The sequence below is a fragment of the Electrona antarctica genome (genome assembly GCF_951216825.1).
Source record: "Electrona antarctica genome assembly, chromosome: 21".
In the NCBI taxonomy this organism is placed as follows: Eukaryota; Metazoa; Chordata; class Actinopteri; order Myctophiformes; family Myctophidae; genus Electrona; species Electrona antarctica.
The window spans coordinates 1868716-1883794 of NC_136802.1; the positions used below are offsets into that span (position 1 = coordinate 1868716).

At 52.0% G+C, this 15079-nt stretch overlaps 1 protein-coding gene across 1 annotated transcript in view; it reads left to right on the top strand.

The window, feature by feature from the left end:
• Positions 1-15079, top strand: part of LOC306913789 (low-density lipoprotein receptor-related protein 1-like) — a gene marked incomplete at its 3' end in the record, with an annotated part of 277756 nt that overhangs the window by 155340 nt on the left and 107337 nt on the right. The window contains exons 20-23 of the mRNA XM_079490601.1: positions 7131-7313; positions 9107-9304; positions 10788-11033; positions 13733-14380. Coding sequence (XP_079346727.1) covers positions 7131-7313; positions 9107-9304; positions 10788-11033; positions 13733-14380 — 1275 coding nt within the window. The remainder of the gene's footprint in view (positions 1-7130; positions 7314-9106; positions 9305-10787; positions 11034-13732; positions 14381-15079) is intronic.

Below are 15079 nucleotides of genomic sequence, written 5' to 3' on the forward strand. Positions count from 1 at the left end.
CCCTAGGGAGACGCTCGAGAGGCATCCTAACCAGATGCCTCGAGGACCTCCCTAGGGAGACCCCCGAGAGGCATCCTAACCAGATGCCCCAAACCACCTCAGCTGGCTCCTGGTAATGGAGGTCTTCATGTTCAGGTAGCTGTAGGTATCTGGTAATGGTCTTCATGTTCAGGTATCTGGTAGTGGTCCTCACGCTGTCCTCCCGTCCTCGCGGTCCTCTGCGTCTTCTCCTGTTCTCCCGGATGATGGTCATCCTGGTGCTGCTGCCCTCTCTTCAGGATCTGGATGTGCGTGTCCAGCCTCTGCTTCAGCTCCTCCGAGCACACGTCCTCCTCGTCCAGGAAACGCGACACCATGCTGGCGGGCAGCGAGGCGGGCGGAGGCCCCTCGCCGTGCCGGTCCTCTCTGGTCGGGGGCGGGTACAACGACGCGTCCTCGGACCTGAAGAAGCCCTCCTCGCCCTCGGGCAGCAGGTCGGCGGTGGGCACGGTGGCGGAAGGCAGCTCTACGGCCCGCGCCAGGATGGCGTTGGAGGAGCGTGGACCACCGCGGGGGTGGGAGGGAGAGGAGGCTTTGGGGAGGTCGTCCTGAATCTCCTCCTCCTCCTCGTAGCGAGGAGTCGCCGCCATCTCCTGCATTTCCTTCTGGCGATGGTTGAAAATGTGGTCCTGTGAAGAGGACGGCGGCGGCTGGCGCCCGGCGCCCGCGGCGGCAGCCCGGACCGCCTGGCCGAGCAGGGCGCTGTCGTAGTTGTCCTGGCAGATCTCCAGCAGCGCCTGGACGTCGGTCAGGTCGCGGCGCAGGTGCGCGTTCTCGTGCTCCAGGCTGCTGCTCTGCTTGTTCAGGTGCTGGTTCTCCATGGTCAGGTTCTCCAGCTGCAGGTGGACGTCGTCCTCGTCGCCGTGGAGCTGTCGATTCGTGCCGCCGCCGCCTCTCTTTGACTTCAGCGCGGCGATGGTGCGGTCGCGCTGCCCCAGGTCTCCGAGCAGCTTCTTCCGGGTCTCCTCGGCCTCGCGGCTGCTCATCTCCTTGGTCCACACCACCTCCTCCACCAGCTTGTTGACGTCAGCCTCCAGCCTCTTCAGCTCCTGGTCCTTGCGCCGGCCGTCCTCCCGTAGGCGCTCCTCTTGGGCGCGCGCGCCGTGCAGCGCGCCCAGTGTCTTCTCCAGCTCCTGCTTCAGGCTCCCCACGCCGATGTCCTGCCACTCCAGGGCCTGGAAGGCCTTCTCCTTGGCCTGCAGCAGCTCGTTGAGTCTGGCTATCTCGCCGTGCAGCTTTTGGTTTTGGCTTCGGGCGCCCACACCCGTCGTACCGTCCTGGGGCTCCCCTCCCCCTCCTCCGCCTCCCTTCCCCTCCACGAGCATGCGCAGGGGCCGCAGTTGGTTGAGCTCGGCCTCCTGGGAACGCGCGTTCTCCAGCTGCGCCTGCGCGTGCTGCAGCTGCGCCTTGGCCTTGGACAGCTGCTCGGCCAGGCTCTTCCTCTGGGCCCTCTCGGACGCCAGCTGCTTGAGGTGCTGGCCTCTCTCCTGCTCCGAGCGCCGCTGGTGCTCCTTGATCCTGTCCGTCAGGCGGCCCACCTCCACCTCAATGTCCTTGTGGCCCTTCGTCGTCGCCGTCGTCGACGACGCGGCTTTGCTCGCCGCCCTCATCATCTTCTTGTAGTGGCGGCACTGGAGCCTCTCGTTGGTCAGCTCGTCGGTGATCGTGCGCAGCGCGGCCTGCTCCTCCTGCAGCTGCTTGTGCAGCGTCGTCAGCTGCTTGTGCATCTGCGCTGTCTCGTGGTTCCGCTCGTCGATGAGCTCCTGGAGCTCCGCCTCCCACTCGTCCTTCTTGTTGTTGACCATGATGTCAACCTTGTGCATGATGTCCTGCAGCTCGGGCAGGCTGCCCGACGGCAGCAGGGCGCTCAGGTCGTGGTTCTGCAGGAATCCCAGTGAAGCCTCCATCTTTCTCCGATGAGAAGGTTGGTCTCATCGTAGGCGGTACAGGAGGCTGTTGCTCCCACCATGACACATTGCTTTAGACTCTCTTAGACCACAGTGAACTGGTTCCGTCTCTCTGTCGTCGTATATCTGTTGTCTCTGTGACTGTTGTTGTCATCTTAATGTCGTCGACACCTTGCGACGCCTTATATAGAGGCCGCGTCAACACAACTGTCACAAACTGTCGCCGATCGTGCCTGATGCCGGTTTGCACAGGTGTTCTGATCTCTCTCTACGTCGTAGAGACAGACGTGATGTGCTCGTCCTGGTTGATGTTCAGTACCACATCTGCATGCATGTATTAGTGTAGTTGCCTAGAGGCAAGCAGACTGTCGTTATTGCTAAGCGATTCGGAACTCTTCCCAAGGCATTTGTGCTTTTTGCCCTCGTCTGATTGGACAGTATTTGGTGACATCATACCCAACACGACTCTTCTAAATTGAACTAGCGGTATATTCCCCATCTGATCCGCCCAGTCAAAACACGCCTATTCTCTTTGGCTTTTAATTGCACTTGATTGTTTCATGTGTGTTTTTTAATGATGTGTTTATTTGTCTGGCGTGGCCCGTGGAATATAGTCACAACATAATTCGTGAGGACAGTCTTATAATGTCAGCCATGTAATGTACCCGCCGTGCGAGTTGGGAACACATGCGGCCTAGCAGGTTATGCAGCACCTGTTGTATCTGTTGTCCAAGAACTCATAGCCCTGGTCGACATAAACCCGACCAAAATAACCATTCCAGTTAACTAAAACATGACTAAAAACAAATGGAGTTTTATTCAAAAGACACAATATAATGTCTGACATAACATACCATCAGCACCGCAACGCTCCGCCGCTGTCCTCTGTCCTCTGTCTCTCTCTGTCTCTCTCTCTCTCTCTGTCTCTCTCTCTGTCTCTGTGTCTCTCTCTGTCTCTGTCTGTCTCTCTCTCTCTCTCTCTCTCTCTCTCTCTCTCTCTCTCTCTCTCTCTCCCTCTCCCTCTCCCTCTCTCTCTCTCTCTCTCTCTCTCTCTCCTCTCTCTCTCTCTCTCTCTCTCTCTCTCTCTCTCTCTCTCTCTCTCTCTCTCTCTCTCTCTCCGCTGTGCTAGCTGATTGACCTTTCGACCTTTCCAGTGGGTGTGTCTTCACTTGCTGACAATTTGGACGACCTCTGGTGAGGTCTGGTGGAGGCAGTGGTAGAAAGTAACTACAAGTACTTAAGTACATGTTTAGTTATTTTTCGGTACTTTTACTTCAACTCCACTACATCTCAGAGAAAAAATAGTGTACTTTTTTCTGCCCTACAATTGTACTTTAGTTACAATTGTAACTAAAGTTACTAGTTCCTTTGTAGATTTTGATCATTATCACAAAATCGGCCATTTGAAAATAGCCGATCTACAAGCTCACTTGTTGATCTGCTATTTTCAAAATATTTCAATACAAATTTGCATTTGAAAACACGAGTACTTTCTCTATACTTGTTGGTACTTTTAAAGTACATTTTGATGCCAATACCTTTGTTCTTTTACTCAAGAGAGTCTTGAATTCCGGACTTGTACTTGTAACAGAGTACTTCTACATCCCAGTATTGATTATTTGACTTAACACATTCTGAACGGGAACTCCTTTTGGTGTTCTAAGCATTATGTTACTTTAGCTATTGAAAAATAGCAGATCTACAAGCTCATAGCGCGGCACCGAGTGGCGCGCTACGAGCTTGTAGGTCTGCTATTTTTTTTAAATCGTGAAAATGTGCCTCAAACCATTGAATATATATTATTACAGAGTGAAAATTTTAACTCAAATCTTTGCTTCTGGGGGAGGGGGGTCCCTGGAACAACATATTTTCAGATGGGGGTCGGCGGCATATTACATATAATTTTTGGGGTCCTTGACATGAAATATTGAGCACCACTGATATAGAAACATAAGGTTTTTCAGAAAAAAATACATTTTAAATTTCGATGTCAGGCAAAAATTAGCCTCGGAAACCCAGACGTTTTTATTTCGTGCAGGGAGAGAAAAAATGTCTGGGTCCGAGTCCACTTCAATTCGGCATAGAGTAGTTCATAGAGTAGTTCATAGAGTAGTTCATAGAGTAGCAAACATCACTCACTCTCTGCTGATTTCTGATCGTCTGCACCTTTGTTAAATTGACACACACACGCACACATGTACACACACACACACACACACACACTCCTCTCTCTCTCTGTCGCTCTGATTAATTAGTCTCATGTCGCGCAGCTGCGCATAGTTTCTCCCGGCGGATCCTGCCGGGAGAAACTATGCCATAAAAAGCATAGGTGAGCTCCAGGCTAGGCCTAAATGGGTTAAGTAAACTATCTTCAGAACTTCCTCCAGGTGTTGAAAGGCTTGTGCGTCGCTCGGCGAACCAACGCCCGTCGCGGAGGTCGAGAGGTCACTGATTTGCATCGATTTTTCGCCCGTCGCGTCAGCCAGAGATGAATGTCTGTCTCGTACAGAAGCGTCGGGATGATTGATGCGTTGTGTTCGCTGAGTGAAGCGGGCGGTCGTTGTGTTCGCTGAGTGAAGCGAGCCGTTTGCAATCTGCACAGTTTGCGCACACTCTCCAGCCGTTTGCCTCCCCGACCAATCAGCTCCCATCGATCCATCATTGTGTGCACTCGGCGGATAATGGAGCCAAGGCGACCTTGGCAGGCTTTTTATTGCAAAGGTTAAAATGTAATTTAGACGGAACGCTATGCTTCATTGGTTGAAAAGAAGACAAGAGTCTGCTCTATAAAAAGCTCCCCTGAAGTTTTATTGCTCTTCAACTTTTCGTCAATATGGAACTCATGCCGTCTTCATCAGGACATTATATACGTGTATGAAGATGGAATAAAGATTGAAACGTTTACAAGCAACACATCTTCAGAGGAGCTTTTACAGAGTCCGGGTTAGCTCTGTGGGTAGAGCAGGGGTTCCCAAAGGGGGGTCCCTGAACCCAAGGGGTTCCCAAAGGGGGGTCCCTGGACCCCAGGGGTTCCCAAAGGGGGGTCCCTGGACCCAAGGGGTTCCCAAAGGGGGGTCCCTGAACCCAAGGGGTTCCCAAAGGGGGGTCCCTGGACCCCAGGGGTTCCCAAAGGGGGGTCCCTGGACCCAAGGGGTTCCCAAAGGGGGGTCCCTGGACCCAAGGGGTTCCCAAAGGGGGGTCCCTGAACCCAAGGGGTTCCCAAAGGGGGGTCCCTGGACCCCAGGGGTTCCCAAAGGGGGGTCCCTGGACCCCAGGGGTTCCCAAAGGGGGGTCCCTGAACCCTGGACCCCAGGGGTTCCCAAAGGGGGGTCCCTGGACCCAAGGGGTTCCCAAAGGGGGGTCTCTGGACCCTGGACCCCAGGGGTTCCCAAAGGGGGGTCTCTGGACCCCACTGGTTCCCAAAGGGGGGTCCCTGGACCCCAGGGGTTCCCAAAGGGGGGTCCCTGGACTGTGGAATGCACTCCCCGTTGCAGTCAGAACTGCAGCATCACTCCCAATCTTCCGCCGTAGTCTGAAGACCCACCTTTTCAGACTCCATCATGGCCCATAGCACTTATCCTACCCCCTTAGATAGCACTTTTTAGACTTAGATAGCATTTGAAACAGACTTATAGCATGTCATGTAGACAGCACAGTAATTGCATTGTATGTAGTCATAGCACATCATAATACATATGTATAGCATAGTATAGTATATATGTATAGTTAATATGTATAGTGTCATTATATAGATATGTTCTAGTTACGTTCTTAGCTTACGCATGTTTCTTGATAAATGCATTTTATATATGTGATGTATTCCCATACTTTTGTTCCTGCCTAATGTAAGTCGCTCTGGATTAAGAGCGTCTGCTAAATGCCTAAATTGTAAATTGTGTTGCGCTCCACCTCAGCATCCCATATCCCAGAGGTCAAACTGTGATGGAGCTGATGGTAGGTGTTGTGCTCCACCTCAGCATCCCATCTCCCAGAGGTCTAACTGTGATGGGGCTGATGGTAGGTGTTGCGCTCCACCTCAGCATCCCATCTCCCAGAGGTCAAACTGTGATGGAGCTGATGGTAGGTGCTGCGCTCCACACCTCAGCATCCCATCTCCCAGAGGTCAAACTGTGATGGAGCTGATGGTAGGTGTTGTGCTCCACCTCAGCATCCCATCTCCCAGAGGTCTAACTGTGATGGAGCTGATGGTAGGTGTTGCGCTCCACCTCAGCATCCCATCTCCCAGAGGTCAAACTGTGATGGAGCTGATGGTAGGTGTTGCGCTCCACACCTCAGCATCCCATCTCCCAGAGGTCAAACTGTGATGGAGCTGATGGTAGGTGTTGCGCTCCACCTCAGCATCCCATCTCCCAGAGGTCTAACTGTGATGGAGCTGATGGTAGGTGTTGCGCTCCACCTCAGCATCCCATCTCCCAGAGGTCTAACTGTGATGAAGCTGATGGTAGGTGTTGCGCTCCACACCTCAGCATCCCATCTCCCAGAGGTCTAACTGTGATGGAGCTGATGGTAGGTGTTGCGCTCCACACCTCAGCATCCCATCTCCCAGAGGTCAAACTGTGATGGAGCTGACGGTAGGTGTTGCGCTCCACACCTCAGCATCCCATCTCCCAGAGGTCTAACTGTGATGGAGCTTATGGTAGGTGTTGCGCTCCACACCTCAGCATCCCATCTCCCAGAGGTCTAACTGTGATGGAGCTGATGGTAGGTGTTGCGCTCCACCTCAGCATCTCATCTCCCAGAGGTCTAACTGTGATGGAGCTGATGGTAGGTGTTGCGCTCCACACCTCAGCATCCCATCTCCCAGAGGTCAAACTGTGATGGAGCTGATGGTAGGTGTTGCGCTCCACCTCAGCATCCCATCTCCCAGAGGTCTAGCCTCTATCTATAGCACATTGAAACGGGGATAGACTCCATCTCCCAGAGGAAACAAAAATTGTCATCGTTTTAGTCTTTGGAATTAACTGTGTGTGTGTGTGTGTGTGTGTGTGTGTGTGTGTGTGTGTGTGTGTGTGTGTGTGTGTGTGTGTGTGTGTGTGTGTGTGTGTGTGTGTGTGTGTGTGTGTGTGTGTGTGTGTGTGTGTGTGTGTGTGTGTGTGTGTGTGTGTGTGTGTGTGTGTGTGTGTGTGCGTGCGTGCGTGCGTGCGTGCGTGCGTCCCCCCTCAGCCACGCGGCCTCCAGGCGGCTGCCACACGGATGAGTTCCAGTGCCGCATGGACGGCCTGTGTATCCCGCTGCGCTGGCGCTGCGACGGAGACACAGACTGCATGGACCTGAGCGACGAGAAGAACTGCGAGGGCGTCACGCACATGTGTGACCCCGCCGTCAAGTTCGGCTGCCGGGACTCCGGTCAGTGGAGGGAGGAGATGATACTGTGATGTCACTGTATCACTGTTTTGTTTATTGGCATGTTTGACTGTCAAGGTTTCAGCCTCCAGGAAGAAACCCTAAATACAAAGGGAAGACATCATTGCACATCAGCGACACCAAGTCAAATGAACACACTCCCTGGATCCCAACGATGAACCGATCTGGCCCCAAATTTTCCAGAACGGCCTGTTATTTTTTATGTTACCCCTCCAGATTCTGTCCGAAAATCCCGCAAATCGTTACTCAGTATCTCTATAGTCATGTGTTCAAGACGGATCTGTCCGATATTTCATATTCCATCCTAATTGGCTAACATTGGCTTAAAAAATGTGCAGGATTGGCCCGTTTTGAACCAAAAGCCGCAAATCATGAACGCAGCGTGCAATTTACGTGAAATCCTTCACAGACTTTCCTACTAGGCTGAGGAATATATCCCACCCTTTTCAAATTGGCCTGTTATAGCGCCACCAACAGGTGGATTTTTGCAAAACACATTTTTTGGAACAAAATGCCTCAAATCGTCCAATTGCCATCCAAGGCGTAAGAAGAAATGCCATCCTTTTCACATTGGCTTATTATAGCACCACCAGGAGGCCACAACCTGACCTGCCCTGGTGGAGACCTGTGCCCCGAGGGGCACTTTTTCTAGTTTTGACCTGAATTCAGCATGTGTGGTATAGGTGGCCTAACTTCAGTCATGTGAGTGTTTAGGGACTGTGTTGCTCTATCCTCTGCAGCGCGCTGCATCACAAGGCGTGGGTGTGAGTGTTAAGGGACTGTGTTGTTGCTCTCTCCTCTCCTCTGCAGCGCGCTGCATCACAAGGCGTGGGTGTGAGTGTTAAGGGACTGTGTTGTTGCTCTCTCCTCTCCTCTGCAGCGCGCTGCATCACAAGGCGTGGGTGTGAGTGTTAAGGGACTGTTGTTGCTCTCTCCTCTCCTCTGCAGCGCGCTGCATCACAAGGCGTGGGTGTGGGTGTTAAGGGACTGTGTTGTTGCTCTCCTCTCCTCTGCAGCACGCTGCATCACAAGGCGTGGGTGTGAGTGTTAAGGGACTGTGTTGTTGCTCTCTCCTCTCCTCTGCAGCGCGCTGCATCACAAGGCGTGGGTGTGAGTGTTAAGGGACTGTGTTGTTGCTCTCTCCTCTCCTCTGCAGCGCGCTGCATCACAAGGCGTGGGTGTGAGTGTTAAGGGACTGTTGTTGCTCTCTCCTCTCCTCTGCAGCGCGCTGCATCACAAGGCGTGGGTGTGAGTGTTAAGGGACTGTGTTGTTGCTCTCTCCTCTCCTCTGCAGCGCGCTGCATCACAAGGCGTGGGTGTGAGTGTTAAGGGACTGTTGTTGCTCTCTCCTCTCCTCTGCAGCGCGCTGCATCACAAGGCGTGGGTGTGAGTGTTAAGGGACTGTGTTGTTGCTCTCTCCTCTCCTCTGCAGCGCGCTGCATCACAAGGCGTGGGTGTGAGTGTTAAGGGACTGTGTGGTTGCTCTCTCCTCTCCTCTGCAGCGCGCTGCATCACAAGGCGTGGGTGTGAGTGTTAAGGGACTGTGTTGTTGCTCTCTCCTCTCCTCTGCAGCGCGCTGCATCACAAGGCGTGGGTGTGAGTGTTAAGGGACTGTGTTGTTGCTCTCTCCTCTGCAGCGCGCTGCATCACAAGGCGTGGGTGTGAGTGTTAAGGGACTGTGTTGTTGCTCTCTCCTCTCCTCTGCAGCGCGCTGCATCACAAGGCGTGGGTGTGAGTGTTAAGGGACTGTTGTTGCTCTCTCCTCTCCTCTGCAGCGCGCTGCATCAGCAAGGCGTGGGTGTGCGACGGCGACAGCGACTGCGAGGACAACTCAGACGAGGACAACTGCGAGGCGTTGGTGTGCAAGCTGTCGCACCACGTCTGCGCCAACGACTCCACCGTCTGCCTGCCCGCCGAGAAGCTCTGCGACGGCACCAACGACTGCGCAGACGGCTCTGACGAGAAGCTCTGTGGTAAAACTACGTTACCCACAATTCCCTTTAGACTCTACTGCTCGCTGCCCCCGACAGCTCTGACGAGAAGCTCTGTGGTAAAACTACGTTACCCACAATTCCCTTTAGACTCCACTGCTCGCTGCCCCCGACGGCTCTGACTAGAAAATAGCCGATCTACAAGCTCACAACGCGTTGCAGCGCGACGTGTTGTGAGCTTGTAGATCGGCTATTTTCAGCATGCAACCAATTGTAAAATGACTTGTACTTGATCTCTTGTCCACTAGTCCCTTCCTATAACATTTTACTCTAGTTTTTATTTGTTGATGAAATTCTCAGTATATTTAGTCTTAGTTTTAGTCACCGTGGCCTAGTTTTCATTTAGTTTCCATTTAGTTTTTGTCAGTGGAAAAAGGTAGTCGACGGACATTTCTCGTCTTAGTTTTAGTCGATGAAATCAACCCTGGTCAAACCATCCTAACTAAACCCTCCTCTCCTCTGTGGCAGACCTGTGTTCCTAACTAAACCTTCCCCTCCTCTGTGGCAGACCTGTGTTCCTAACTAAACCCTCCCCTCCTCTGTGGCAGACCTGTGTTCCTAACTAAACCTTCCCCTCCTCTGTGGCAGACCTGTGTTCCTAACTAAACCCTCCCCTCCTCCTCCTCAGACCTGTGTTCCTAACTAAACCTTCCCCTCCTCTTCAGACCTGTGTTCCTAACTAAACCCTCCCCTCCTCCTGCTCAGACCTGTGTTCCTAACTAAACCCTCCCCTCCTCTGTGGCAGACCTGTGTTCCTAACTAAACCCTCCCCTCCTCCTCCTCCTCAGACCTGTGTTCCTAACTAAACCTTCCCCTCCTCTTCAGACCTGTGTTCCTAACTAAACCCTCCCCTCCTCCTCCTCTCAGACCTGTGTTCCTAACTAAACCCTCCCCTCCTCCTCTTCAGACCTGTGTTCCTAACTAAACCCTCCCCTCCTCCTCCTCAGACCTGTGTTCCTAACTAAACCATCCCCTCCTCCTCCTCTCAGACCTGTGTTCCTAACTAAACCCTCCCCTCCTCCTCCTCCTCAGACCTGTGTTCCTAACTAAACCATCCCCTCCTCCTCCTCAGACCTGTGTTCCTAACTAAACCTTCCCCTCCTCTTCAGACCTGTGTTCCTAACTAAACCCTCCCCTCCTCCTCCTCAGACCTGTGTTCCTAACTAAACCATCCCCTCCTCCTCCTCAGACCTGTGTTCCTAACTAAACCTTCCCCTCCTCTTCAGACCTGTGTTCCTAACTAAACCCTCCCCTCCTCCTCCTCTTCAGACCTGTGTTCCTAACTAAACCTTCCCCTCCTCTTCAGACCTGTGTTCCTAACTAAACCCTCCCCTCCTCCTCCTCTCAGACCTGTGTTCCTAACTAAACCCTCCCCTCCTCCTCCTCAGACCTGTGTTCCTAACTAAACCCTCCCCTCCTCCTCCTCAGACCTGTGTTCCTAACTAAACCCTCCCCTCCTCCTCAGACCTGTGTTCGCTGGACAACGGCGACTGCAGCCACAACTGCACGGTGGCGCCGGGCGAGGGCGTGGTGTGCTCGTGCCCGCTGGGCATGGAGCTGGGCAACGACAACAAGACCTGCCAGATCCAGAGCTTCTGCGCCAAACACCTGAAGTGCAGCCAGCGCTGCGAGCAGGACAAGTTCAGCGTCAAGTGCTCCTGCTACGAGGGCTGGGAGCTGGAGCCGGACATGGAGAACTGCAGGAGCACAGGTAGGTCACTGACCATGGAGAGGAGATGGAGATATGGTAGAGATGGAGATATGGTAGAGATGGAGATATGGTAGAGATGGAGATGAGCTAGAGATGGAGATATGGTAGAGATGGAGATATGGTAGAGATGGAGATATGGTAGAGATGGAGATGAGCTAGAGATGGAGATATGGTAGAGATGAGTAGGGGTGGGAGATGGAGCCGGACATGGGGAACTGCAGGAGCACCGGTAGGTAACCATGGAGATGAGGTCGAGATGATGCGTTGATGATTCAAGTTTCTTTATTAGCACAATATTTGCCAGACAGACCCGCGATTTCTCAAGATTCGTGCTTTACAACCTCATGTGCCAAAACCGAGAAATCTCGGGATTCTTTAACTTAATTTAATCCAGAATTAATAGTATTTTGTTTACCGTTCGTTAGCTGTTTTTAGCATCCATCGTTACTAGCCTCCGGTAGCTCCCATGGTGTGTAGTCATCGAATATCCAAAATCTCCTCGTGCACACGCGCGATCCAAAGCATTTTCCCGGGCTCAGATTGAGATAAAGGACCATGTTTAGAGATTAATAAGACATTAATTTGAGGTCGCGCTAAGAATATTATTAAGTCCAGGAGGTGCCGGATATTTTGATAATATTTGGAATTCATAGAAACTCTATACTTAGTAAAAAATATTGAACCGTAAGAATGCACCCACAAGTCTGTTCACCAAAAATAGTTCTGTGTAGCTCGGCTATTGTTGGTGAGAACCAGTGCCATAAAGTAAGTTTGAAACAGATATTTACAGGGTTGACAGAAACCTTTGAGCTCCTCTGGGTTTCCTCGTGGGTTTCAAAGGGATCAGAGCGCCGTTGTTTGCGCTGCACAGCTCCCCGCGTGTCGCGGTCGGACACCTTTGCGTTTGTGCGTTCTAACCGTTCTTCCAGCTAGCAGCAGGCGCCTCCGAGAAGGAGGGAAAAAACAAGTATTTGAAGCAGATAAATATGCATCCCGAGGGAGGAGACGGATTTAACTCTCAGCGTTAGACGAGGAACACTTCTGGGGTTCTGCTGTGTAGAAGATTACTGAGACACTTCTGGGGTTCTGCTGTTAGAAGATTACTGAGACACTTCTGGGGTTCTGCTGTGTAGAAGATTACTGAGACACTTCTGGGGTTCTGCTGTGTAGAAGATTACTGAGACACTTCTGGGGTTCTGGGGTTCTGCTGTGTAGAAGATTACTGAGACACTTCTGGGGTTCTGCTGTGTAGAAGATTACTGAGACACTTCTGGGGTTCTGCTGTGTAGAAGATTACTGAGACACTTCTGGGGTTCTGCTGTGTAGAAGATTACTGAGACACTTCTGGGGTTCTGCTGTGTAGAAGATTACTGAGACACTTCTGGGGTTCTGCTGGTAGAAGATTACTGAGACAACACCTTCTGGGGTTCTGCTGTTAGAAGATTACTGAGACACTTCTGGGGTTCTGCTGTTAGAAGATTACTGAGACACTTCTGGGGTTCTGCTGTTAGAAGATTACTGAGACACTTCTGGGGTTCTGCTGTTAGAAGATTACTGAGACACTTCTGGGGTTCTGCTGTTAGAAGATTACTGAGACACTTCTGGGGTTCTGCTGTTAGAAGATTACTGAGACACTTCTGGGGTTCTGCTGTGTAGAAGATTACTGAGACACTTCTGGGGTTCTGCTGTTAGAAGATTACTGAGACACTTCTGGGGTTCTGCTGTTAGAAGATTACTGAGACACTTCTGGGGTTCTGCTGTGTAGAAGATTACTGAGACACTTCTGGGGTTCTGATGTGTATAAGATTACTGAGACACTTCTGGGGTTCTGCTGTTAGAAGATTACTGAGACACTTCTGGGGTTCTGCTGTTAGAAGATTACTGAGACACTTCTGGGGTTCTGCTGTGTAGAAGATTACTGAGACACTTCTGGGGTTCTGATGTTAGAAGATTACTGAGACACTTCTGGGGTTCTGCTGTGTATAAGATTACTGAGACACTTCTGGGGTTCTGCTGTTAGAAGATTACTGAGACACTTCTGGGGTTCTGCTGTGTAGAAGATTACTGAGACAACACAGCAATTAGAGAGAGAGAGGGGGGAGAGAGGGAGAGAGAGAGAGAGGGGGAGAGAGGGGGGGAGAGAGAGAGGGGGAGAGGGGGGGAGAGAGGGAGAGAGAGAGGGGGAGAGAGAGAGGGGGAGAGGGGGGGAGAGAGGGAGAGAGAGAGGGGGAGAGGGGGGAGAGGGAGAGGGAGAGGGGGGGGAGAGAGAGAGAGGGGGAGAGAGGGGGGAGAGACAGAGAAAGAGAGAGACAGGGGCGGACGGACGTGCCATTCCTGAAGTTTGTCTTAAATGGCATGTTTTCCCCATGCTTTTATTCACAGATATGATAATTCTACCAGTTTTGCTCTTGAAAAAAGAAGAAAGTGTCACTCCTCGATCCACACTTAACCCAGCAGAGGAGGAAATACATCTGAATAGAATTAACATACATTAATATAATACCATGGAAATAAATCCCCCCCCCCCCCCCCTTTCTCACTAACAATCTACTGAAGAACTTCCAATGGCACTCAGACTGCACATCTGTAGGCAGATAGGAGACAGACAGACAGACAGACAGACAGACAGACAGACAGACAGACAGACAGACAGACAGACAGACGGGTATAACATGTTGTGGTTGTGGTGGTTTTGGGAGTCGGAGACAGAGGAAGGCCCAGCCCAGGCAGGAAGCTCTGTGGTCAGGCAGCCCAGGCAGGAAGCTCTGTGGTCAGGCAGCCCAGGCAGGAAGCTCTGTGGTCAGGCAGCCCAGGCAGGAAGCTCTGTGGTCAGGCAGGAAGCTCTGTGGTCAGGCAGCCCAGGCAGGAAGCTCTGTGGTCAGGCAGCCCAGGCAGGAAGCTCTGTGGTCAGGCAGCCCAGGCAGGAAGCTCTGTGGTCAGGCAGCCCAGGCAGGAAGCTCTGTGGTCAGGCAGCCCAGAGCAGGAAGCTCTGTGGTCAGGCAGCCCAGGCAGGAAGCTCTGTGGTCAGGCAGCCCAGAGCAGGAAGCTCTGTGGTCAGGCAGCCCAGGCAGGAAGCTCTGTGGTCAGGCAGCCCAGAGCAGGAAGCTCTGTGGTCAGGCAGCCCAGAGCAGGAAGCTCTGTGGTCAGGCAGCCCAGGCAGGAAGCTCTGTGGTCAGGCAGCCCAGGCAGGAAGCTCTGTGGTCAGGCAGCCCAGGCAGGAAGCTCTGTGGTCAGGCAGCCCAGAGCAGGAAGCTCTGTGGTCAGGCAGCCCAGGCAGGAAGCTCTGTGGTCAGGCAGCCCAGAGCAGGAAGCTCTGTGGTCAGGCAGCCCAGGCAGGAAGCTCTGTGGTCAGGCAGCCCAGGCAGGAAGCTCTGTGGTCAGGCAGGAAGCTCTGTGGTCAGGCAGCCCAGAGCAGAGAGACCACCACCCTCCTTCACACATCCATCCAGCCTATGGAGGATGACATGGTGAGCTGACATGGTGACATGGTGACATGGTGAGCTGTCTCAGAGCATGAGAAACAGAGAGACAGCAAGAGGTTCAAAAAGAGGCTGGAATTAATATTTTACAGAGATATATGAATATTAAAGTGTTGAGATGGGGAGGTGTCATTTACAATAATACCTTACACCACTCAGTTCACACGGGTGTGATTTTTTTCTTTCAGTTTGCTAATAACCTGTGTTGATTTCGTCGACTACCTTTTTTCACTGACGAAAACTAAATGGAAACTAAGCTATGACTAAAACTAAGACTAATATACTGACAATTCCGTCAACAAATAAAAACTAGACTAAAATGTTAGGAAGGGACTAGTGGACAAGAGATTCAGTATGAGTCATTTTACAATTAGTTGCATGCTGAAAATAGACAATCTACAAGCCCACAACGCGTCGCAACGCGGCATGTTGTGAGCTTGTAGATCGGCTATTTTCAGCAAGTGAAAAAAACAGTCACTACGACGGCATCGAGGCTCACCAAAATACATTTTGTTCGACTAAATCACCTGTAGATTTAGTCGACTAAAATCTCATGACATTCAGTCG